At 39.7% G+C, this 25,099-nt stretch overlaps 1 protein-coding gene across 7 annotated transcripts in view; it reads left to right on the top strand.

The window, feature by feature from the left end:
• The window catches only part of GLRA2 (glycine receptor alpha 2), a 123,288-nt gene extending 98,466 nt beyond the window's left edge, over nucleotides 1–24,822 (top strand). For 6 of the 7 annotated variants that reach the window (XM_042037604.1, XM_042037573.1, XM_042037596.1 and 3 more), the window contains one exon: nucleotides 23,292–24,822. In XM_042037604.1, the coding sequence (XP_041893538.1) occupies nucleotides 23,292–23,570 (279 nt within the window). In that variant the 3' untranslated portion in view covers nucleotides 23,571–24,822. Of the gene's footprint in view, nucleotides 1–13,744 lie in introns of all 7 variants that reach the window. The other variant, XM_042037612.1, reaches the window with a different exon arrangement.
• Nucleotides 24,823–25,099: the final 277 nt, after the last annotated feature.

The following is a 25,099-nucleotide window of genomic DNA, read 5'->3' as shown; positions in this document are numbered from 1 at the left end:
CATCCAGAAATTGTAGTGCAGATGAACCATTTGAAAAGATTTCTTTACCTTTTGGCATCTTCCACACAGACTAAATCCCTATATCCTCAGGTTATTCACCCTGTCTGTCTTCCCCATGCAGTTTCTCTTGGAGGAAGCATTCAAAGTTTGTCCTAAAGGTTCATGTAGTCTTTCTGTTCAAGTTAAATACACCCATCAGTAGCCATACTTGATTGCTGAAAGAAATGGTTGCCTATTTCTTGTATATCATGATACACAGAGAGATTACAGGCTGCAGAAGCCATGAGTCTAACGGTACTGAGGACGTAGTGAAGTTTCATTATATTAAAATCTGAATTTTCATGGTGCCAGATCACTTGGAAGAAATTAACTTCTTTTTAAAATACGATTTTTAATAACCAAATGTGATTTCTTAGTTTTCAAAATGATGGGCTTCCAGGGAAGCAGAACTGTTTACACAGTTCAATCATTCCTTTTTGAAAACAGTAATTATTATATTATATGATCAGTAATCAAAATAAGTTGCGGTACACTAGTATTCATATCATCATCTCAAAGATGACTTCCTAAATTTTATGTGTGCTGGTTACCACTGTGACCAAGACTGGGGGTTAAGTTGGGACTGTTAGTGTTAAAAGCAATACTTTATATCTTGAATGAAAAATTGTGCAGCTGGAAGATGTGACAGATATAATCCCATGTGCAGGGAACAGAGAGCAATACAAACAACAATGCTGCAGCCAAGGGGGTTCACATGCATGCAGATTAGCAAAGGGAGGCAACAAATGGTGTTTTCAAATGAAAGAGCTGGGACTGGGACTAAGTGTTTACAGAAGCAAAGGGTAACTCCTCTAAGCAAAGCTAGAAGCACCTGGTCGAATGTTGCAGAGAATTGTTGGCCTTTGGATGGAGCTGCCAGTGGTGAAGCAAGTACCACAAATGCAAAAACAACGTTACTGAGATAATACAGTATTTCTATCTTTCAAAAGGAGAAGAGGTATGCATTGAGTAGCACCAGCTTTAATAGGCCATCTCTATCATTTTAATCATACTGAAATCCCTCCGTCAGATCCCTCAAATAATTTTCTAAGATTTTCTAGACTTGCCCATTGAAAAAAAATCAGTGCCTCCAGCATGACTTTGCCTTTAAAGCACTTGGCACTACTGTCCCTGATGGGAATGTTTGCCTGCTATCGTCCGTGTGCGCATCATTCGGCGGGAGGATGTGTACGCTCCGCGTTATGTAAGGTGCCGCATCATGTGAATAATGGAAGTGCTCAAGGAAAGCCCTTTTGCCTAGCTATTTTTGGAACTCACTGAGCGAGCTCAAACACGAGTTTCATTGTGAAAAACAGGAATCCGAGTCTGAATGGCTTTTTCTCTCTCTCTCTTGTCTTGCTTACTTAACAGATTAAAGAGCATGTAGCTTCTGCTGTAGATAAGCACCCTAAAGATACTGTGGTTACTTTTATTTCTCCAGGGCAATTGCATTAGCACTTTAATGTAACTGTGCAGAAAAAAGCCAATAGGAGATAAATACACTAAAACGATCATTTAGCTTGAAGTTATAGTCCCACATACAACTGAAATGAATATTTAGCTGTAGTTAAAAAATAGACACAATTCATTGCATCATGTTGCCATGTCACTTTGTGGCTTCATCTGAATGTCCTTGTCTGTCTTTTTATTGTGAGCATGAATAGGCTAGGAATGGCCCTAGTTAATATCAGTATAAATATGTGTATTTTTTATAAAATGGACATACCACATTTACTTTAAACATTTAAACAAAAGCATCATCTCAAATTTGAAAATTATCATTATATAAATCCTTAGTCTAGCTCTAGGCACAAGTCTAGAGACAGGAGTACCCAAAGAAAGAGCAACCTGTAGGAAGAAAAGCAGTTCAGCCATGGGGGTGGTATCCAAGCAATGGATCAAAAAATTCTAATAAGAGCAGTCTGACCAGATGGAGCAACTAATCTTACTGGAAATGTAGATTTTTCAATGAAAAGCAAACACAGACAGAGAAACAGGGGAAGAGAAAAAATGGGTTTTCTAGTGTTCTGTTTACAAGTGTAATTGAAAGTGAAATGAAAGCTTTTCCCTCCCTTATTGGAGGAGGGAAGGTTAAAAATTCTAAACAAATATCTGTATTTTATGTGATTTACTGCCTCAGACACAAAAAGATGATGGACTATGTGGGGTGGATTTTTCACCCCAAACCAAGAAACAGAAGAGAAAAAGGGTAGTTTCATTTCAAGGGAGAGAATTCTGAAAGCCAAATAAATACCCTTAAACATTCTGTAATAAAAGGGAGACTAATTTATGGAACATGTCACATGAGTTCCTGAGAAAGACCTCCACCTATCAAATCCCAGATATCTAAACAATAATTGAAGTGGGTAGAGTGCCAGTGCACAAGCTGGAGTAATGGAATCCAGGTACCAGAGTAGTAGAAAAACCAGGAGAGCAAAATCAGGAGAAAAAACTTGGAATTTCTGGGGGAAAAAAACCCTGAACAAACAGCATCAAACCAAACCAAAAAGAAACCACAACAAACAAACAAACAAACAAACAAACAAAAGAAACACACAGAAATTGATGATAGCGAAACCATGCCCAGTCTAGAAAGGGTGGAAACCGGAGAAGTGGATAACTGGTGGGGAGTAGGTAAGGCTGCAGAATGATGACTCTTTATACCCACTGAACTGATCAGTGGTACAACAATGAGTACTCTGTGGGACAGAGGACAGATATTCAAACTGTAGGGACCAGGCATGGCACCAAAGCAGCAAGCAGGACATGTTACAGTATAATGACTCTTGTTGGCCAGCTTACAAATACTTAAGCAAATTATTCCTTAAGGTTAAATAAGATAGGAACAGGACATAAACTACAGAACATCACTATTACAGTATTTCCAGTCTGGGGTGATGGAGTGACTGTGTGCTGTGTCACCTGGGACAGGTAGACTGGAAAAGTCAGATGGAGTACTGGATAAAGTTTTTTCTTGTTTGCTCAGTAGCGGAACTTTGCTTTAGAAACTCTGAGTCCTCTCTTGTACCTACCCAGCATGCCATGGCTAAAAGGATCAGCCCTGAACTGACAAGCCTTAGGGACTGAAGTTTGCACTTCACTTGAGTGAGTTTGTCCTGGTAGTTACTCATGAACAGCAGGAGACATGCCAAAAAGGAACGCTGCAGTTTTCCAGCTCATGAAAGGTACTCTCCAGCTGGGTGCAAATGTCTTATTTCTTATTATACCTAGGGGAGAGTGCAAACTGAAAATAGGGCAGAGGAAGTTAGAAAGAGACAGGATATGGTGTTCTTATTTTTGCAGCTTTAAAGCAACAAGAAGTAGCTTTTCAAGAACGATCTGCCACAGGCACCAGCTTTTGTTTTCCAGATAATTTTAGAAGATGGTGATTCTTTCATTGGATGTGTTCTGGCCCACCTCATTTAATGGAAAAAAACCCCCAAAACAGTGAAAAAATTGTCAAATATGTGTTAATGATAAAAAAAATAAAGAAAGTAGACTTCAGAAGGAGTATGTTTAACCTAAGTCGCCCCTACCCAAGACTCCAGAAAGAGAGCGAAAAGCCATCATAGTCCCGAGATACAGGCTTAGGCAGCACAAGAGACAACTTTGCCCCAAATTGGTTCCTACGTTCTTTCATTGTAGGTAGCTCACCTTTATTCTTTCCGTGCCCAGAGTCAGGACCTAGGCCTTGATCTCAGGCTGCTGTGATGGCCAAGTCCTCTTTCCAATGAAGGAAGTGAAGACACCAGCAGGAGAACAGTTTCTGATCCATCGTTGCTGGGGGTCTGTCGTGATGCTTCATATCAGTTCTAGTTCTGTCCCGAGCCTCATTTTCAACAGCGAAGTATTTCAATGTTATTAAATATAAATTAGTATTTCTACAAGAGAGTGAAGGGGTCGAGCAGTTAGAGCCAAGCATAATGCAGGCTGAGAATGCCAGCACTCTGTATCTGTGTATTCCTACCCTCACTAGCAGCCGTGCTCACCCTGTGGATCTCCAGAGCATACTACACCAGTTGTATCAAATTACATGGTAAATTGGTGAGATGGGCAAGTGTTCAGTAGGATCCATGAAATGCATATTTACATCTGACCCAATTAATCCCGTTCTCCACAGGGGATAGAAGCTGCTATTTGAATGTAATTAATTGTGAAGCATTCTGTAATGATGTTGTCCAAATGACATTGTTCAAAACCACATTGTATTAACTAGACTGCTGAAAGCTCATTCTCTCCTAAGCCTGAAAAACTTCATGGGTTCCAGTAAAATCCAGTTTTTACAGTACTTTTAAAAAAGTTATGTTGAAGCCATTTATTTCTCCATCTTTTTTTTTTTCCTGAGGGAAAACAGCCTTGTTTATAGTCATTCATGTTCAAGTTGACAGCTTTTCTGATGGCAAACTGATCACTCAGAGCCTGATTCTGACACATGTGGCTTGATTTAACGATCAGATGTGTTTATTTCTCGTGATCCACTGCTGGAGAAAGATGATATTTACTGTAATACAATAATTTGTAGTTGGGTATTTCTCTTGTGGTCTGATACTTTAATTCTTTTGATTATTTGTTTGTTTTGGGGGGGGGTTTTTTTGTATTTTTTGTGGGTTTTGGTTTTTTTTGTTTGTTTTATTTTGGGGGGGCAGGGGGATAACACTAATCTTGCACTCCGTGTTACTGGGAGTAGATGGATAGGTGAGGAAGGAGATTTTCTTTTCTATAACATGAGGAGGGAGCTAGGGCTACACCTTGAAACCCTACATATTCCAAGCACTTGTTGCTGACTTGTTGCTGTTATCCCCACAGAACAGCGAAATCACCACATGAATCCAGGCCAGATGATATGGCCGAAGTGACCTCGTTTGATCACCCATACCTTTTATAGCATGGTTCACAAAAGAGGAATTACATGATTGGCCTATTGACCCACCACCTCTGAAGGTGATAGGTTGAGCAGTAAGACACCCATTTCCAAATATTATTCTCACAAGACTGAAAACAATTCCACTGTTCTCACAACAACCTGCAGGTGCAGAAATGGTTTACATTCCCTCAAACTGTTGTCCATCCAATTTGCATGAGAACGAAAGCTTTCACAGAGAAGCTGTGGGAAGCTGGATTTCTCTAACTGCTTTCTTATGAGAAAGAAAAATTTCACAGGAAAATTCCTCTGCTAGCCCTTGCTAGCATCCACACTGACTCTTGCCAGAGTCCTCACAAAGACTTATTTAAAGTTGGGAGCACCTGAAAACTCCATGCCAAGCCCAACCGTAAGTCACTAAGAATTTACCCGCTTCCACTCTCTGTGATTAGAATCTCTCAATGGTATCTCAGAGCTGTCCTAATAGCTCTTCCCACACTATACATCTTTGCTAGAGCTGGATCAATGTCAAGAAGGACTTACTATTGAAAAGCTCCATTTTCCAGTGGCTGGTTGAATATATCTGGCATACTGAGTATGTCAGAGTGTTTTTAGCTCCCAGAGAAGCAGATTGGAAAGGTCAGAAAAGGCTGCAGTGTTTGCAAATACACATGAAGTTCCAGAAGTCCAGAATCCTACCTGTGAATTTCTGCATCGATCCTGTAGCTTCTCTCTGGCAAGGACATAGCTCTTAAAGTAATTTAATTTCTGACTTGTATATGTAATTTTTCATACAGTTACTGTGTGTGTGTTTGTACATACAAATAATCTACCTGCCTAAGTGCAAGTTTTTTACCAAGGGTCCAAGGTTTTATTTTCTCTGCAATAACATGACAAGACTCTTAGGAGACATGACACCCTTGTTTTCATGCTTCACCTCACTCTCTTCAAGTGGTTCTCCATGTAGTTTTCCAATATAACCCTTTCTGCTAGTCATGTGGAAGTGCTCTGCCTGACTCATTAATTTTTCTGTTAAGCCTTCCCAAGCCTGCTGGTGGTAGAAACTTGCTTTCAGGTTCTCTGTAATCTTCATCTGTCAGAAGAGAAACTACTTTAGAATAGAGATCACAAACTTTGTTTGTTAGAGATTATCTGAGTTGCACAAATGTGAGATCTTGCACACCATTCTAGTAAAGAAGGTTGCACATTTCCTCTTCAGGGTGTAAAGTCTTACAGGCATCTGCAAGTAGCAGCCTTGGCACTCTCTAGCACAAACTTTCCATGAAATTTATCTATCTGTGTCTGTTAGCTTATGCCAGCTTTCTTTTTGACTTCTGCAGTGGGGTCAGACACCAAGTCTACTCATTTGCCCCATCAGCAGAATTTTCATCTTCCAGGCTTTTTTTCTGTGCTGATCCTCACAGGCAACAGAAATTCTAGCAAGTCTGATCAAGTGTGATGCCACTACAGGCTGGTGAGATAGAAAGAACTTGTACATCACAGGATGCTCTTTTACAGTCCTTCATATCTTCTGTCTGGAAGAACTTCAAGGTCCTAATGCTCTTTTTTCACCGTGACATACCTAGTTAGATGAATTAAGGTGTATTTGTCTGGTGCAAGTGTTTCACTGCGTGTCCAGAATGGGTGCATATACACCAGTGAGTTCATAATCAAGTCTTCTGAAAATTGCTATGTGCTCTTGTTCAGTAATTTTCCTGCCCTACTAATCGACTATATATGTTTTACTTATAACTTTCCAGTGACTCTTGCAGAAGACAATGGCCTTTCTTTCAAGATTTGCAAGCTCTTGCCCCATCCTTTCCAGAGGAACAGTGGCAAATTATGCAGCTATTTGACTGCAATTTCCTTGTTTGACCATAATGTCAGCTAATCTTCCATCAGACAGGTCCCTCTTGGGGTACGGACAAACACCTCCAAGGCATTTGTTTTGGAACACATACCTGTATGTGTGTGTGTGTCCAAGACAAAAAAGAGGAGGCATAACTCGTTTTAGATATTATTTTTCCTACACTAGCTTTACATTGCATTTTCCCATAGAGGTCTCTGGATTTCTTTTGTGTCTGTCTACATAGTAATTGCCAGTTTCCCCATATATTGGCATATTCTGCCATGCCTCGGCTTCAGCTTTCCTGAATTTGTTAATTCTAGCTCTCCTTTTGAGCATCTTACATTTGGGTATCATGCTTCTCACTCCAGGTAGCCTCACCAATATTTCTAGCCATGAATTCTCTGGCAAAACTAAAGAGGATTAGGTTTTTTTTAAATTTATCTTCTACTTTCAAAATTATTGTTCTATATAGCTTCTTTTTTTAATTACTTCTCATCTCTTTCCTACCAAGCATGAGCTTAGATGCTTGTCCTAGTTTGCAAATCTGTTTTTTGGTTTTTCAACCTACTCAATGTGTTTTTCATGTAGCGTTTGTTTTCAGCTTTACCTTTCTACCTAGCAACAGTCTAATTTCTTGTCATGGACCCCATAAAACTGGATTCCTATCAGAAATAAAATATATCTCTGTTACGGATTATTTTTTGAAATGCTTGTAAACAATTGTTTTAGTAATGCCTATGGAAATTCAATAACATTGAATTTGGATTCTCATTTTCAGGTTTACATCTTAGGAAAAACAGACTTGTCACCTTTTCAAGCTAAACATGCTGCATCATAGTCATAAAGCACAGCACAGGGATTTGGTAGGAACATTTATTTGGGTCATTATCCAGACTTTTAAGTTAAATAGCCAGTGTAGCTTTGAAATTCATGAGGCAGTTTTTCAGCAACTGGCCGCATCTCCTTGCTGTGGGAAGCTCCATCTGGAGATTACAAACTCCAAGAAGGCTGTCCTGTATTGGGCCAGGGCTCTGCCTTGCACAGGAAGCTCTGTGTGACAGCAATGTGTCCTTGATGCATTCTCCTGGGCTGCAGGACTTTGCAGCTCAAGGACTCTCTAAACCAGAGGTGGTATTTTTGTGATGAGGAGCCTTTTCTGTTTAGGATAGAGCAGTCAGTTCAATGTGATTATTTATGAATTATTAAAATACATTTCTAAAACTTGCTATGAGTTGTTCTTATTAAGTCTGCAGTGCTTGTGGCACTAGGAGTATGTATGGCCACTGGAGCCAACAGGAGTGAACGCTGGGAGGGAAAAGGGTATTGCAAGTGGAGGAAGATCTTGTGTGACGTGAATTCAAAACCAGAAATAACCAAAGCTGTGCATTTGATGACAGCAAACAGGATGACTAATGGTTTTGCAAACTGTAGTGGATATTTGCAGCATTCAGTGGGTATTTGTCATGAGCAAAGTAAACCTGGGTTCAGTGACTGGGCCTGCAAGGAGAGCAGTGTTGAAAGAGACAGGAGGGCAGGTAGTTGTGCTAGGTTTTTTTTCCTTATCTGATGTATTTCTGTTTGCACAATTACACAAACAAGAGCAGGAACAAATTCAGCACATTTGGGGATTTAGAATAAGACAATTTCATTCTGCCATTTCAGGTTTCTCAGATGGTGATTGGGGGGCGACCGGTGGTCCTTAGCCCATGCAAAGAAGGAAAAGGAATGGGGAAAACAAGATTATTTGCTCTCATAATTAAAAACATTAAAAAAGAAAATCATTAAACACTAAGTCAGTGCTGCTGTTCCAAATCTTCACCTTGGCTTCAGATTTTATGTGAAAGCAATTGATTATCTAGCTGTTGCAGTTCTCTTTTAAAATATCTTTGAGCAGTGCCATTTTGTTCCTTACCTTGAAGATGTCCTAGATTTGTCTGTCATGAGCTCTGGTGGAGTCAGTTTTGTGTTTTTTGCTAATGGGTTGGTCTTTTATTATTCTGTCCTTACTGTTATCTGTGCTGGATGTTCATGCAATGGAGACACAAACTGTACTTTTTTTATAGGGACCAAACAGGAGTGTGAAGAAAAAGTAATAAAAAGTCCAGAGAGGGTAGCTTTTTTCAGGCACAGAAAATGTTGTCTTGCTTCCTAAATGTAAATACTCCTTTTTTTCAAGTTTGCACAAAGGATGTTTTTCCCCAAATACATGACAGCTCTTTTAAGATGCTCTGGTGCTGTATGCTGCTGTTCTTTTACTTCTAGATACTGGGGATGCCTGTTTATGTTGCCTGTCTCTTATTTGCTCTTTGATCTTTGTTCACTTTCCCTTGTGGCTTATATCGTGTTATTTTGCTGTAAAAATAATCTATTTAACTTTTACTTTTTGATGCATGGAAACTGATGCTTTTGTCACACTTCTCTGTACCATTACTGCTTTCCTCTTTGTTTGGTGAGTTCTCTTGTGGGTATTTGTGTAGCTGGGGTTGAATATCAGGCTTATATCATGACAACGGATCTTTATTATCAGATGCTGTATTTGAATCTAACAGCTGCTATTTAATGAATATTTTTTGAGCCCCATGTCAAGCTTAGTGATGTTTTTATTGCATGTGGCATCCCAGCCAGTGTTCTCAGAGTCTCACTTTTTTTTCCTGTCACTGCTGTCTATTCATTGCTGCCACACCTGACTCTTGTGAGTCTGTCAAATATGCCTCCTTCAGCTATGAAACCAGAACCCTGTTCTCCCACGGTGAGGTCTTACTCATCTAAGGGGAGATAGAAAGGTATTTAGCCAAAAACACTATACCCCAGGGGTACAAGGGTACCCAAAGGGTAATCAGTATGACATGGTGGGATGTAAATTTGGACCTTTCTTTTACCATAAGTCATCCCCTCTTGCCTTTGATTTCAGAGTAAAGTTGTCTTAGGAATTGGTACCATATGAATCTGGGGATCTTTTCTGCTGGCAGCTTTCAAACCTTTGAAGCAAAGAGGCTTAGACTTTAGCCTCTTTGCATTTTGAAAGCATTACAATTTAGAGGAAGATGTTTGGCCTGGGTGGTTATTGATTTCTATTTTATTCTTCAAACTACAAGCACAGAATTGTAGGATGGCAGGGAACAGGACCAGAAGAGCCCTTGAGAGCCAGCTGGCAGAGCCAGCACCAGGCAGTACACTGGACAATTTACAGTTGCTGAAAATATTAATCAGTACTGTTAAACATTCTTCTGTAATATGCCAAATATATCAGGAGTGAGTTTAAGAGAGATTTGTCAGGGGTTGCTCCTCAGGGAGACTGTGAGCTGAATTACATCTCTTTGTGGATATGCTGACCCATAGCTGACTGTTTCTGATTTACACCCTAGCTGACTGTTTCTGATTTACACCCTGTAATTCTCTTTGACTTGCAAGTGTTTCTGGAACAAAGGTGAGTGAAAAAGTCTCTGAACAATTATTTACCATTCTGGACAGGAATAGTGATAGGCTCTTTCTGTCCTAAGAGTGTTTGGTTCCCCTTCCTTCTGCAGAAACACAGCTGCAGATATGCTGCTGAAATACAGCTACACAGGTTTGTATTTATAGCACATGCCAATCTTCTACTGAGGCGTCTGCTTTTTTTCTCTTGGACCTCATTCTTTTTTAGTTGCACTTCACCCTTTAGCCTGTTTTAGAGGCTGCCCCTGGCTTTAACTTCTGTCTGGACTGAAGAAGCAATTTGTCGACATGCAGATGAGGAGCCAAGATTAATCCAATACTTACTTTGACAGAGATATATAACCCATAAATGCATTATATAGTCTAAAAACAACCTGCCTGAGCAATTAGCTCAGTAATCAGACATTTTAAAACAGTGGCAGAAGAGCAGAGCTATGAATTATGATGCATAATGATTTATTTTATTTAATAGAAAAGTATGCAGAACTTTAATTACAATCAGGAGATTTTACGTTTGCTGCAAGTACTTATATGGGTTGCTAATGTGACAACGGTGGTATGACAAGGAGGGACCACACAAGGTGAGACTTGAAAACTGGCAGATAGGAATACAGAGACTATTTCATTTCAGGCCTGCAAGAGAACACATTTCTGAAATGAATATGTGACAAGAGGGAAGTATTGGATTTCTGTGTGAGGAGCTGACAAGTCAGACAAACAGCAGCCATATATTATCTGTGATGGTGAAAAGATCACATCACTTATAACCTTTGAAGCAACAGGAAAACTGAACGCAACATCATTTTATAATGATCTAAGAGAGAGCCTTCTCTTTTTTTTCCTTCCCTGGTTATATATAGCTGTTAGAGAGAGCCCTGCTGAGTGGAAAATGGAGCATATGATCAAGGGCAGTCCAGTGAGTCAATTTACTGACTAATACTGTAGATTATCATGTCAAATATATAGCACTCACAGTATGAGCAATAATGAAGCCTAGTTTATTTCTTTCCTGTAAATTGAAATGAAGATGTGATTGGAATTGTCACACCTTGGATATATGAGCCAGATTCTCCTAATCATCCAAAACCAATTGCCTTATTCTTTATAGTGACATTTATTTTAGGACCCATTCCAAAATTGGCAAGCTGAAACCATCTATTTAAATGTGTCAAACACGTTTAAAATATCCTGTAGACCACTGTCCCCTCAGGTGATGGTTCAATGGTCTCACACTTTGAAATACCTGCTCCCTTCAGACCCAAAGAAGGGATAACTCAGCCTTTCATCCTGTGGGAAGAAATCATTCAACACAGCACCATGCAGAGACACTCTAAATGAACTCCAGTATCAGCAGTAAAAAGCTGTGAAGCAAACAGGGCAGAACGCTCGTGGAAACCCCAAATGGCCATTGAAGGGAGCCTTTCCTTGCCTTGTTTTCTATTTTCCTGTGTCTCAGAGTGTCAGTGAACAATTATGAGGGGGATATTGCCAATATTGTGCAGTCTCCTTGGGCCAAACTGAACACTGCCTGAAGAGAAGGTACAGTTAAGAAACCTGGTAAAAATTCCACTCCAAACAGAAGGAGTTAATTTTAATTTAGCTGTACAATACCAGACTTCTTGTATTTTACTGGTGTCAAAGCTACACGTGAAAGTCTGATTGCCTTTGGGTCTGTCAAAATTCGAGCATGAGCAAAAGCTTAGGGAATCAACATTTGAATTGCAAATCACTGCCATTCCTTCAGGGTTAAGAATTATAATCAATGTTATTGATTTCTAAAGTCCTTTGTCTAAGAATAAAGATGAGTAACTGAAGAGACATTTACTAACTGCTTGCTAACAGTAAGTCACAAAACCCAAATATTGCATGTCTGTTAAGTATAATTTCCTGAATCTGGTGAGTAAACTTTTACAGAAATTAGCACAGTGTTATAAATTTAGCACATATAAGGAAAAGCAGATGGTACTGCTGTGATTGGACATGTCATTGGAGTATTCCAGAGCATGCCAAGTCTTTAATCTATTACTATTTGCATATACTGCCACATTACTCAGTTTTCAGTAGACTAGGACAGCATGTGCTATGCACAAACAACTCTTTCTTTCTGAGCTTTAAACCTAGAATAAAAATGAAATTCCATTTGCTGGTTTTTCAGCACTCGTGATCACTTTCCAAAGCCTCCAAAAGGTTCATGTTGCACGTTCTGGGCAGTTAGAACACAGTCACATTGCTGTGTTACATGGGCCCACACACTCAGTGATCTTCAGCTTTCTGTGCCTGTGATGGGACAGGCCGTATGTCATGGACAGAAGATCAAATGAGGAGCATCATATTTCAAAATGCTTTATGGTATGGGAAACTCTTTGAGCAATTATCAACTCAGTGGATACCCAAAAGCAGAAGGTTTTAATTAGGAAAAAAAAAAAAAAAAAAAACAAAAGAAAAGAAAACAAAACTTATTTCCTGGCTATTCTTAAAAAATAGAAAAACAACTCTCAGTTTAAAGGTGGTCTTGGCAAGGTGGAGTTCTACTTTTATGGCTTGCCTTTTCTTTGGAGGAAGATAATTTAGCTGCAAAGAGCAGAAAGGGCCAGAGCACATAGGACTTCGGGAAGAAACTGAATTTTGCAAGCAGAAGGTATAGGCCACATATAAGGAAAAGAGTGAGGATGAAAGCATCAAAGAGGAGGTGGGCAAAACCAGGTCTGGGAATTAGTGGGGCAAAATGTGTGATAGAAAAAAAAGTTAAAAAGGAGTTAAGAAGAGAAGAGACAGTTGCAGAAATAAGAAGACAGGGAAACAGAGGACTAGGAGTAGATATCAACCTGCCTGTGTTTCACATTAGGGTTTCTAAGACCCCATTCATATTTCTAGCTCAGAGGACAACAAATCAGTTTAATGCCCACCTACTGTAACTGCACAGTGTGTGTGATATCCTACTGTGCAGTACTTAGTTGTCACCAAACACCTCATCTTGTCTGGTCTGGGCAGAATGCTCCTGCCTGGTGCTCATGATGCTCTTGGATGTTCAGTGAAGAAGAAACCTGTGCTGCAAGGTCTCCCTTTCTCTCAGGGGGCTCTTGCTTTGCTTCATTCCTTGGCTTATTGGTATATTTTCTGAATACAATCCTTCCTCTGGTGTCATCCCTTCTCAAAGCTGGAACCTCAAGGTCAGGAGGTTGTAGGCAGTCACGGTGAGTCCTGACCTCTTCCATGTACCTAATGACAGGCTTCTCCAGGGCTCTGGCACTGCAAACACTGGTTTAGAATTACTCCAGGACATAAAAGATGAAATATACAACATGAACATCTCAGGAAGATGACTGGTATAGCAACCTTTTATTTTTGTGTTATTCTTGTGCGCTCTTTTAGATAAATTGATTGGGCATTTCTTCTCCTGTTTTCCTTGATATTCTTGAACAAAACTTGAGTTCACATAAGTATCTGAGATTTTGTCCCAAGAATACCCTTTCCAGTGCTATAGCCATTCTTCCACATTTCATCTGTGTGTACCTCTCAGTACTGACTTTCCTCATACACAGTTAAATCTCTTGTTTCAGGTTATTCTTTTATCAGTGTTGCCAAGTAATAAAAGGCCATCACCAGGAGATCTGTTGCTTAGCTACTGGCCTGGGCAGATGGTCCTTCTGGAGGAATGCCAGCACCCCACCAAAGAGCCTGTTTATGGACAGAGAGGGAAGGTTTAATGGCCCTTGCCCATGTGTTCTGTATCCTTGCTCCTCAGAACTACTGTGGGGGAAAAGCTAGCATAAAAGTTAGCATTTTGAGAAGTTACTAAAAATTAATAATTAATAAATGCTCTGGAGAGTGCTTCCAATCTTAAAATGGAATAAAAACATTCTCACTAGGTGAACTTGCCACTAACTAATGCCTTCAGGGAATACATTAGAGGACTAGATTAAGTAGATGCCCACATCTATATGTAGGTACAAATATCTCCATGGATGGGTGCATGCAGACTGTGTGGCTGTGTACACTCTTGTGTCTGTGTCTGTGTGTGTGTGTAATACAGCAAAAGAAAACCTATCAAACCCATTTTAAATGAAATATTATTTAATTTCCACTATATGCATACTTCCAATGACCTTGTAGAAGTTGTGGATTTATTACTTATCAGATGAGAAAAAAACACCCCAACAATTCTGTGTAGAGATTGTACTGTCAAGTTGCTATAGCATTGAGTGTCATCAATTTTTACCTCATGATGAATGTTCATTTTCCTGAGAATAAATAATATCAGAATTTTATAGAGCAATCCTCATAGAAGCAAATAAAAATGAAAATACAGGAGTCTATATGTGTAGTAAATTTCTAATACATTCAAGTAGTCAAGATGTTTCTAAGATGCAAAATTTAATTTTGGGAACAAGTTTGAAGGGCAGATAGCAGGCAAATATTTTGTTTAACTCAATGATGCTTTGGACCTATGTAAGAATAGCTAGAGAAATCTAGACTGAGATCTTGACTAACAACAAGAACTAAATTATGTGGAAAGCCAGAAAGTGTAACTTGTGTAATAGAAGATAAGAAAATAAAATCAACCCCAAAACGTTATTTATTGGAAGCCTAGTATTAAGAACTGATAACTGGAAAAGAAAGGCTTGTCCCTTCAGGAACAAAAACCACTCAAACCCAAAACCAAGGAAACAAACAAAAAACCCCCCATAGCCTTCCCCCCCAAATTAATAAAATTTGCATGTGAACACTTTAAGATTATTCAAATATTCTTGACTATTTTTAGCTACAGAATTTAAATTATTAAAGTAATTTGCAATATTTAATTCATTTTGTTCAGTATTTGCATAAATTAAATGCATGAATGTCTGAGAAAGCCCTGGTAAACTCTGTCTGCATTTGCTGGGATTTGTTCTGGGTGTTTGTTGTAGAAAATGGCTTGGAGGAGAGAATCCACCACCAGAGAGGCAAAAAGCCTTTTCCTCTTCCTTCCCTTTGCCCATCTCCTTCCTCTGCCCCTTCCTGGCACCAAGCAGGAGACCTCAGCAAGGAGTGCAGATGCCACAGGTCCCAGCACTTCATCCCCATCCCTGGCCCAGGCAGGGAGGACGGTGCCTGCAGCGTGGGCTGCAGATCAGCCCCAAGAAGTGGGGGAGCTGAGGCAATCAAAACCTGAGCCATAAAGCATCCCCAGCAATATACTGTTCTAGAGGGTAATCTGCATGACTCCAATCATGGGTGCTGTTTATGGGCCCTGTATGGCCTTTTTTTCTTTTTTAATTTTGACTGACTGGCTAATGAGGTACTCTGAAATGGCACAGCCACGGCACAGGAATGGTCTAGCAAAGTCTCCTAGGACAATTACAGTTAAGGCAGAGGCCACTGAGAAATTTTACAAAGGTGTGATAAAAATCATCGTCCCCAAAGTATTTAAATCTGCTTTGAGAAAAGGACCAGAGAACCTGATGTGAAAAATCCTGTGGAGTAGGATGCTGAGATATTCCTGTCTGTGACTGGGGTATTTGAGCGTGGGTGCCCCACCTGTTGTGGTGGCAGTTCCCCCACACCTGTCACACACCTGGGGACACTGTGTGCCCTTGTCCTGTGATGTTGGCCCTGCAGCAGGTTTCAGGGAGGGAGAGCACTGAAGGCTGAGGCTTGGGCTTGAAGACTGCTGCAAGGGGGCAGGTGAGAGTCTGCACATCTCTCCTGAGACAGACATCTTGCAGAAAGCAGGAGAAAATGGAGCAAGTGAATTTTAGGTACATTTCCATTGATGTTTTAGGTTTTTGATCTTCTAAAAATTTAACAAATGTAGTCTTGCTTTACATTGTTTAGTTTTATGTGCCCATTAACAGATATTTCATGTTCTAGATGAAACAGTCACATTTCAAACGCCAGCTTTGCGTTTTACTCAGCCCTGCATGCAGACAGAATGAGCAGAAGTCAGTTGCCCTTTATCCAACAGATTTCTGGTCAGAGCAGATTATCCTTCAAATCTAGGTCACTAACATATATTTGTCTGATGTAGAACAAAATAATGTGCCATTCCCACTGATATACTGGCCAACCTCTTTTTTTCTTTGGAGAGAGACTGGCAGAAGTTACCCAAGAGCAGTCAAATCTCCAGACTTTACTGTCCCAAGAGAATTTAATATCCAGTCAAATTATACCTGTAAGACTCACAGATCATCATATGTGGGTATTTTAAGGCATTACTTTCATTTAAAATAAAGGGGAACCAGGAAATCAAGACTGTGTCAGGAATCAATAATCTGGTTTTTTAGGAGGAATGACTCTCTATCATAACATTTATGATGCTTTGCAAAACAGTAGTTCATCTGGTTCTCCCTCCCCCAAAATTAACACATTAATTGTATTATATATAAAAATTGAAATTGAATAAGAAGTTTTTATTAATTGTGTTTGCAAAATTTAGAGATTAAAGCCTTTCTTTATTAAAGAAAAAGGATTTTTTTTTTTTTTAAGAAGCCAGTCACCCTTACTGACTGTATAACCCATATTATTAAACTAATTCTTGAAAAATTTAGATTCTACTTAAAGATATTTCAAGCCAGGAAAACATTTTTGCTCACAACATGTTTAAATTATGTTACTCTTTCAGTTGGATAATGTTCAATTCCTTCTTGAAAAGGGCGAAGCCGCATTAACTACTATTTCATTATTGCATTAGCAACAGTTCACTTGCTGTTCTTACAGACTGAGTAAGTAAATCACTCATGCTTCAGAGACTTTTCTGCTGTTTATTGGAAACAGGACATACTACTAAACACAGATTTCCAAAGCAAATCTAAATTCGTCCATTGGAAACCCTCACCAAAGACAGCAATGACCAATTCCTCTTCCATTAATTAAAATGTCTTTTTATAATACAAGGTCTGTTTTACTTAGATTCCATAAGGCATGAGGGTTCAAATGAGACCAAAAGCAAACCTCAGTGAGCAGGAAAATTGCTGTTAAGAGAGGCAGAAACAGGGTGAATGCCCCTGCCACATGCAGAATCATGGGTCCTGATGGAGTGTCATCTTGCAGTAGGATTGGTCAGAGACTGTTTGTGTTTTTGATTAAATGTCTTGATGAATATTTAGGAAAAACAATGTTTAAACAAAATCCTGGGAAGTATTTGGTCTATACTTTGGGCAGGATTGAGGTGAGAAGGTGACAATTTTACATCGCCTTCCGCTCCTCTGAAGTCTGGATTAAGGAGAAGTGGGAATGACATCTGGCATAGGTGAGCTGGGATCCAGAGCTTTTCAGGCAGCAAGAAATCAGAGAAGTTTGTTAGTATCCCATGATATCATCTTCCAAACACAGCTTTTCTAAGATGAGGGGATCTCATTAATTTTCTTCTTCCTTGTGCAAAAAAAGGCTTTTATCATCCTTGCTGCTCTTCTCTGTATTTTATCTACTTCCGCTATGTCTTCACTAGGTTTGAGTGACCAGAAATACCTCTTGTGTCCAAAAACTAATTGCACTGTGAGTAGATGAAATGGCAGAATGGCATTTTCTGTTTTGTTTGCCCCTTGCCTGTCTGCTGCTTAGCAGAAGGCTAATGTTGTCAGAATCATATATGTGGTAATTTCCCAAACTCCCACATGAGAAAAAAACCCCAAACCATTCTGAGCCCACTACCTTCTATGTATAATTAGGGTTGTCTTCTGCAATGCTTTACCTTGCACTTATAAATCCTGTATTTCATTTACTGCCATTTTGTTACTTAGTCACTCAGCTTTTAGAAGCCTTCTGGAAAGCCTGGCTTAACTTTGTCTGCTTTGAATATTGTGTTTCACCTGTGTACCTTCCCTTGGCAACCTCTGTCCCAGCTTATTTATAACTCAATTCCTTCTGAGGGGTTCTCACACAGATTCTCAGAGATCCCCTCCAGCGAATCCCCCAGTTATGGAATCGATCTTTTACTCCTAAACTCCATTACTGCCTTTTAGACAGTTAGTCTATGAAAAGACCTTCCCTCTCATCTCCTTACAATTGAATTGAATTGAATTGAATTTTGTAAGAGGCTTCTGTGAGGAACCAAAGGGGATTTGAAAGTCCAAATATGCTTCTCAGCTGAACTATCTTTGTCCACATACTCAATGACTCCTGAGAACTGAAACCATGTAAGCATGACTGTCTGCAAAACCACACCGTGAATTCTGTAAAGTACTGAGAGATGGGAGGTGTCTCAAAGTCATAAAGATGATTTAAGAATGAAATCTCCAAAGGTATTTTGGTGTCCATTCCCTAATGATTCCATTTTGCATTCAAGTCTGAATTGATTCTGGGTTTCTAACTTTGTGCTTATGAATACCAAAAGGAAAATTTCTCTGATGTTCTCTATCCTATACCTAAAATTAATCATCTATGTCCTTGAAATTTAATTAAACCAAATAGTCTTTTAAATAGTTTTTCCACCATATGTTGGAAAAAGAGTAGCAAAATTAAAAGAATAAATCACATGAGAGAGTAAATTAAATACACTGTTTGAAGCCAGCCTCTCTGTCATTTTCGTCATTGTTAAAACTGAGTCAATGCTGGCAATAAGCATTTAAAAGTGGTGAAGACAAAGCACTTCAAAATGCATTGTACAGAAGGCTGTGCTTGGAAGGCATTGAATGGGTTAGATTTTCTGAAGTGTTTTCCCTATTTCTGATTGCTTTGGTATGAAACTAGTAGTATGAAATACATTCCAGACCTGATGAAGTAGAAATAAAAGCTTTACAAAAATGAAAGATGAAAAAAGCCATTTCAGAAGTACTACCCCCATTTATATGTTGCTTACTGTAAAGCTAAGTCAAGAGACTTTAATGCCATCACTTCGTACAGCACAAAAAAATCACTAAATTCATAAAAGGTAATTAAATTTGAGAAAAATACGTAATTCTTGTTTGATGGAAATTGTTTAAAGCCAATACCTAAGCCTGTTCATTATGACATCGTAGACAAGACACATAAATGTATGTTGTTGAAAAAGCATCTATAGAAAGCATTTGCTCAAATCTCAGGAAATATAATTAGCTTTCAAAGGATAAGTCTTCTAAAATACTCAGGGTGTGAACACCTGAAAGAAAACTATCAAAAGAACACTTTCATCTTGCTATTTATTTCTTTTCTGTTTCTCATACTAGCTTATGACCCTTTTCCCTATGCCTTAATCAAAGACAGATGGAGTTGTGACTCCATATTATGTAACACTTCACATCCCTTTAGAAGGATAAAGTTAATGACTTCAATGGCAGTGGATTCTGCCACTCCAGTTGATGTCCATTGTCTTCCAGCTGCTCTTTGATTTTGGTTTTAAAATCTGTAAACACATAAATATTTTGGGATTTATGCAAGTGAGATCCTCTCCAGGTTAAAATTAATAAGTTTTAAGGGTGGTCTGATTAAAATAATGATAGAGATGTTTGAAAAAGTCATTTGGACTATTTTATCAGTGACTAAGCTAGTGAACAGGTTGAAGACTGTCAATGGATGAGTGTCCATGGTAGATATGTCAGATGGTATGAACCGAATATGACCTTGAAAATGAAGAGTGACTCTGCAACCCCACCAGAAGGTACCAAGGTAAGTCACTCAGTAGCTCACCAACCCTCTAGGTTAAAGGAAGACATATCCACTACTTGAGGGAAAGCACTTGAGGTCAGTTCTTCATCTCACATTTTGAAATGTAATTTTAAAAAGTTTCTTTATCAAAGTGTATAAATTTTTTTTCTTTCTCTGTGACTATTCCCCCAGGTCCTTTATATGTAACAGGATGTTGGAAGATTACCTGAAACGTCAAATTGTAGTTTTGTCATAAGATTATGGTGGTTTAGAGACAGATTTTTTTAATTACATCCATAATGCTAAAGTAAATCAGATGGAGGATTTTATTGTTCCTGAGGCCAGATATCACCACATGGCTCATGATGGCAGTGTGTAGCATCAATACCAAGTGGAGCAGATTTGTCTGGGATAGAGCTTTTTGGTATCATCCACCCCAGAGTGAGCTAACCCACAAGCAGCATGGACAATGAACTTCCAGCACATGGGCTGATTCCCTAGCTCCCCTCAGCAGCATGGAGGAAGCCTTTCTGTCCTCTCTGCTTCATTTTGGGTGGAACCAGTTTAGGGGCTCAAAGGGTCAAAAGGACACAACCCCACTTCTGCAGTCTCATGGGAAAAGTATCCTCTTAGCACAGACGTGGGTCTTGATATGTCCAGGCTTTCATTGTTAACTTTCAACACTATTAGCCAGTTTCATTGGAAAGGGCAGAGATCTCACCACCCTGAGGTCAGGTGATGTCTGGTAAGGTAGGAGAGCTCTGATGGGGTCAGGTCTTGCCTGTGAGACCTGGCTGTGCTCAGAGTGCAGGCACATGCCAGACTGCAAAGCCCCTTCAGCTGCTGGGGGATTTTACTGTTAAAAATCCCATGGTGGTTATGGAGCTGTGGTATCTCCAGGGTTGGAGGTCAGGCTGTAAGGACTCTGGCTTTCCTTGCTTCTGATGGTACTTAAATGATCCCAACAGCTACAGCATAGGTGTCTCTAGTGCTGTGTTTGTGTAAATCCATAATATCAGACAGTAACAAATTGAAATAGCAACACAATGCTATATTCTTAATCGATTATTTAGTCTTTGAAAAAGGTTTTTCTGATGCAGGTTAAAAACCCCCTACATAAACACATATTTTTTTTGCAACCAGCCAACAGCTCCATGTTGGGAAAACAGTAACAAACTTCTCCAGATATTTATCAGGGAGAAGGAGATTCAAATCTGCTGAAGCAGAAAGGGAAACTGAGCATGTATCACTCATACCCCTCATGAATGCTGTACCTCTTGTACCCAGGGTAAATAACATCTACTGCAGTCCTAAATAAAAAACTAACATAGGGACTGGACATGCTTCCCTCTGGCTTTTGTGAGAAAGAAGTGACACAGACAATGGTCTGGGTGGGAAAAGCAGGGCTCTAGATCCCATTGGGACATAAGTGGCTTCTTACAGTTAAAATCTGGGTGCTGAATACCTAAAAGAATTTGATTTAAACATCCCTGTCCCTAATCTCAGGTGGCTTCCCGCTCAAGTTGCCACAGTGTAAGCCCAAAAGGAAGGCTGTGACATTGAAGATGAATTGCTCAGCCCCATGTGACAAAGCTGTGACCCACCAGGGCACAGTGGAAGTCAGGACTCTCCAAGCTTGTGTTGAGCTCAGTACTTTTTATTCTTACCACAGATCTCTCAGGAGCAACAGAAATTAAATTTTTAAAAAATGAATGAAGTACATATGGCAACACAGCTGCTGAAAATCTGTTACCCTTTTTAATCACCTCTCATATCCTGGGCATGCATTTTATCATTCAAACTCAGTAAAATGAAAAACACTGAGAGGAAGGCATCTCCCTGTATTATTGGGGGACTTGGTAGTGTTATTAAGTCATTAAGTCATGCAAGAAAAGCCTTGCCTAATAAGGCTGTCCAGAACTTAGGCCTCAGTGGGTTCATCTTTAAAATACTTTACATACTTATAATCACTAGGACAAGCAGAGTTTTCAGAGGTACTGCAAACTGCAAATAATTAAAATTGAAAAAGGAGAGGACCATCCGTCTTTGTCCTACTGATGGTGAACTTTTGAAATGAAAAGGTTATAAGCCCTGGATAAGTGCTCAAACAGCCTTGCAATGACACAATGTCCCACCTGTTTATGGATACACTGTGGAAAAGTCCTTCAGGCTGAAGTGACAGGGTCTCCAACGCACTGTTTACGGCCTACCCTCCTTCCATAAACATTCAATGCCATAAGCAGTCAGAGAGACTATTTCTCATTTGGTAGCCTTGAATCACACTACTGGTTATTCACCTTTGCATGTCAACTCCAAGGTAAGGAGAGCAAGTTGGGTGATATATTTAATTCCAATGGTGAAGCTGGGGAGAAAGAAAAATGCAACTATTGAAAGAGGTTCTTCTGTGAAGGAGCAGTGATTTACTTCCTGAATAGATGCAAATTATCCTCTCTTCCCACCCCCAAGTTCAGCCAATATACTCATTATTCAATAACTTGCTGCTGTGATGCTCTTTTTTCTTGGAGTTTTTGATGCTCTGTTAAATTCAGAAGGCTGTGGTTTAGTGAGAGATATAAGGGAGCATTTCCTATGAGGGATTGGGCTCCTTGTCAACCCAAGAAGTGGTCATTTTCTGTCAACAGTGAAGCATCTGTCAGTCAAAGAAAAGGTCTTTAACTAGAACAAGCTCCTGAACTTACAATTCATCCCTGCTGGAATGAAAAAGAATAGAGCTGCTTTGTCTGTTGGTTTTGAATCCTTCATGGAGAGCTGCCAGTGACTGTTAACTTGTGTATTACTGTGCTGTCAGACAGGAGAAACTTCAGGCAGAATTTACCAGCATAGTCACAAGCCTTTCATCACACAGTTATTATAGTGATAAAGTTCCATGGTAGTTACTCACCTCTCCGAAAACAAATATCACCCACTCAGACAAGAGTGAATGGATTTCTGCAGGGTGCTGCTACATTAGCTCATGCTACTGCACCTGACTCCCAGCTCCCACTAAATCCAACTGCCCAGTGCACTTTGAAGTATAGATTGTCAGAGCACTCCTGTGAGCAAGGAGGGACCATGATCTACCCTTGTTTGTAGGTTTGAGATGGAGCTGTAAGGCTGCTGCTAGGTCGAACGATGGAAACACATTGCCATGAACTTGGGTCCCTGGATCTCTGGGTCATTCAATTCAGCCTGGCTGGAGCAGACACCCTACTACCAACATGACCGTGTTTCCTCCCCACAGAAAGCTCAAGGAGAGCAATGATAAACCTGTGGAGTCAAATCTCTTCCCTGTGGGGCTGGGATACAGCTTGCTGCTCAGGGCACTTGATTTAGACATAGCTAGAAAAATTAAAGCTCCGATTCACAAACACTGGAAGTCACCTGATTTCCACATGTTTTTACATGGGCTTTAACTTCTTGTTTGTCATTAAAACCCAAACCTTGTATCATTGCTTAACCAGGTGATCTGCTGAGGTACTTAGGAGGGGTGCACCTCAGCTGCTCAACTATATGGTATGCTCGATAGACAGGTGATTGTGTGTCTTATTTGTCTTCTTTATCCTCCAGGAAGACGAAGTTGCTCGTGACAGCCGATTCAATTTCAGTGGCTATGGCATGGGCCACTGCCTCCAAGTCAAAGATGGCACAGCAGTCAAGGCTACGCCACCCAACCCACCCCCAGTACCACCAAAGGATTCAGAGTCCATCAAAAAGAAGTTTGTTGACCGTGCAAAAAGGATTGATACAATATCCCGTGCTGCGTTCCCACTCGCCTTCCTCATTTTCAACATCTTTTACTGGATTACATACAAAATTATACGGCATGAGGACATTCACAAGAAATAGGCAACTCTGGTTCTCCAGGACTTCTTAGCCAAAGTGATCCACATGTAAATAAACAGTGAAATGTCTTTCTGTTGTCATATGGACTAAGGATTTCTTCCCCACTCCCCCAGAACACTGGAGAAAAAATTAGCAAAGAGGAAAAGAAGTGTAGAAGGAAAAGTGATTCCATGACAAAATATGCTGTGAGACCAGTCAAGAGGCTCCCCCTATGTACTCCTAGTGTATTCTTCCAGATTCAGCATTGATCAGACACCTATAATTGGGGCCAAATTTTGCCCAGCTTTATCACCAAGATATTACCTTTCAGAACAATAGAGAATCAGAAAACAAACAATTCTCCTAAAGCATCTATCAAGAGACTGTGGTGGCTACAGTACAGTGAGTTATAAGAGGACCAAAACTTTTCAGGATAATGTTGCCTTTCTATTTGAAACAAGTCTACTGAGCTACATTCCATGACCATGTCTGTAGGTAGTGGTTTCACCAAGGAGTCCTTTTGTGGGTTGTAAATTATTTCTACTGATAGGGGAGAGGGAAAAAAGAAAAGAAAAAAAAAAAGATTTATACTTTACTATCCTTGTGGGTGTGCATTTTAATATTATCTTGCTTTACTAGAATTGTAATTTTGGGGTTGAACTTGTGCGTCGTGTGATTTATTTGATAGTTGACACTCCAAAACCAGTGAAACTGCCTGGTTTATTTCTGTTGGGAGACAGTGCACTTACTTCATTTTATTTCTGCTGATTTTACATGCAACTTGAGGTGCCAAACTGTATTTTACCTATTGTGCTGCCCTGTACCACACTACTTAGTAAGAACTTGTTTCCTCAAAGGTGTAGCTCAGTTTAGCATTGAGTTTCTATTACCGCTCTCATTGTAGCTGCAGTCAATAGCTCTATAGGTAAACACAACTTGTTTACAGACCTCTAATTTATATCTTTACTCAAAGTGGCTATCATTTTAAATATCATTAATTAACCTAAGAATTTTAAAACTGTACTGTGATTTTCAGAACCTGTTACCTTTTGGTGCCAGATCTGCGTTATTCAAATCCTTGCTACATGTTTTAAAGTAGAAAATTTTAAAAAATTAAAAAAAAAAGAAGAAAAAAAGATGGTATTTTTGCTTACATGGAAGAAGACAACCTGTAACATAAGATGAGTAAAACATTAAAATTTTACACTTGCTGTAAAAGGGTTTATTTAAAAAAGGTATTTGTTCAATTTCAATAAAGCTAAATGTGGTACTAACATTTCTTCACTCTTTTCTTCATTTGCAGCAGCAGCAGCAGCAGGGCTGCCCATGTCAGACCCCAGCTTTTCCACTTCTCTGTCAGCAGAAACGGTGACAAGCAGCCTTCTGCTGACCTGACTTAGCACGCCAATTTTTGCTATCTATTCTGCAGCAAAGGGACTATTGCAGCCCCTGGGAGTACGTCAAAGAATGTGTCAGAAGTGTGGCTAGGATATGATGGGAGCATTTGTAGAACATTTGTATGTGCTGAGCCAGGCCTGGGGGAGGAGGGACAC

This window comes from Corvus kubaryi, unplaced genomic scaffold (genome assembly GCF_017639235.1).
Source record: "Corvus kubaryi isolate FWS band 111438036 unplaced genomic scaffold, C.kubaryi_AGA036_p1.0 133, whole genome shotgun sequence".
NCBI classification, from domain to species: domain Eukaryota; kingdom Metazoa; phylum Chordata; class Aves; order Passeriformes; family Corvidae; genus Corvus; species Corvus kubaryi.
The sequence above is the reverse complement of the archived record's forward strand: the minus strand, read 5'-3'. Positions and strand labels throughout refer to the sequence as shown.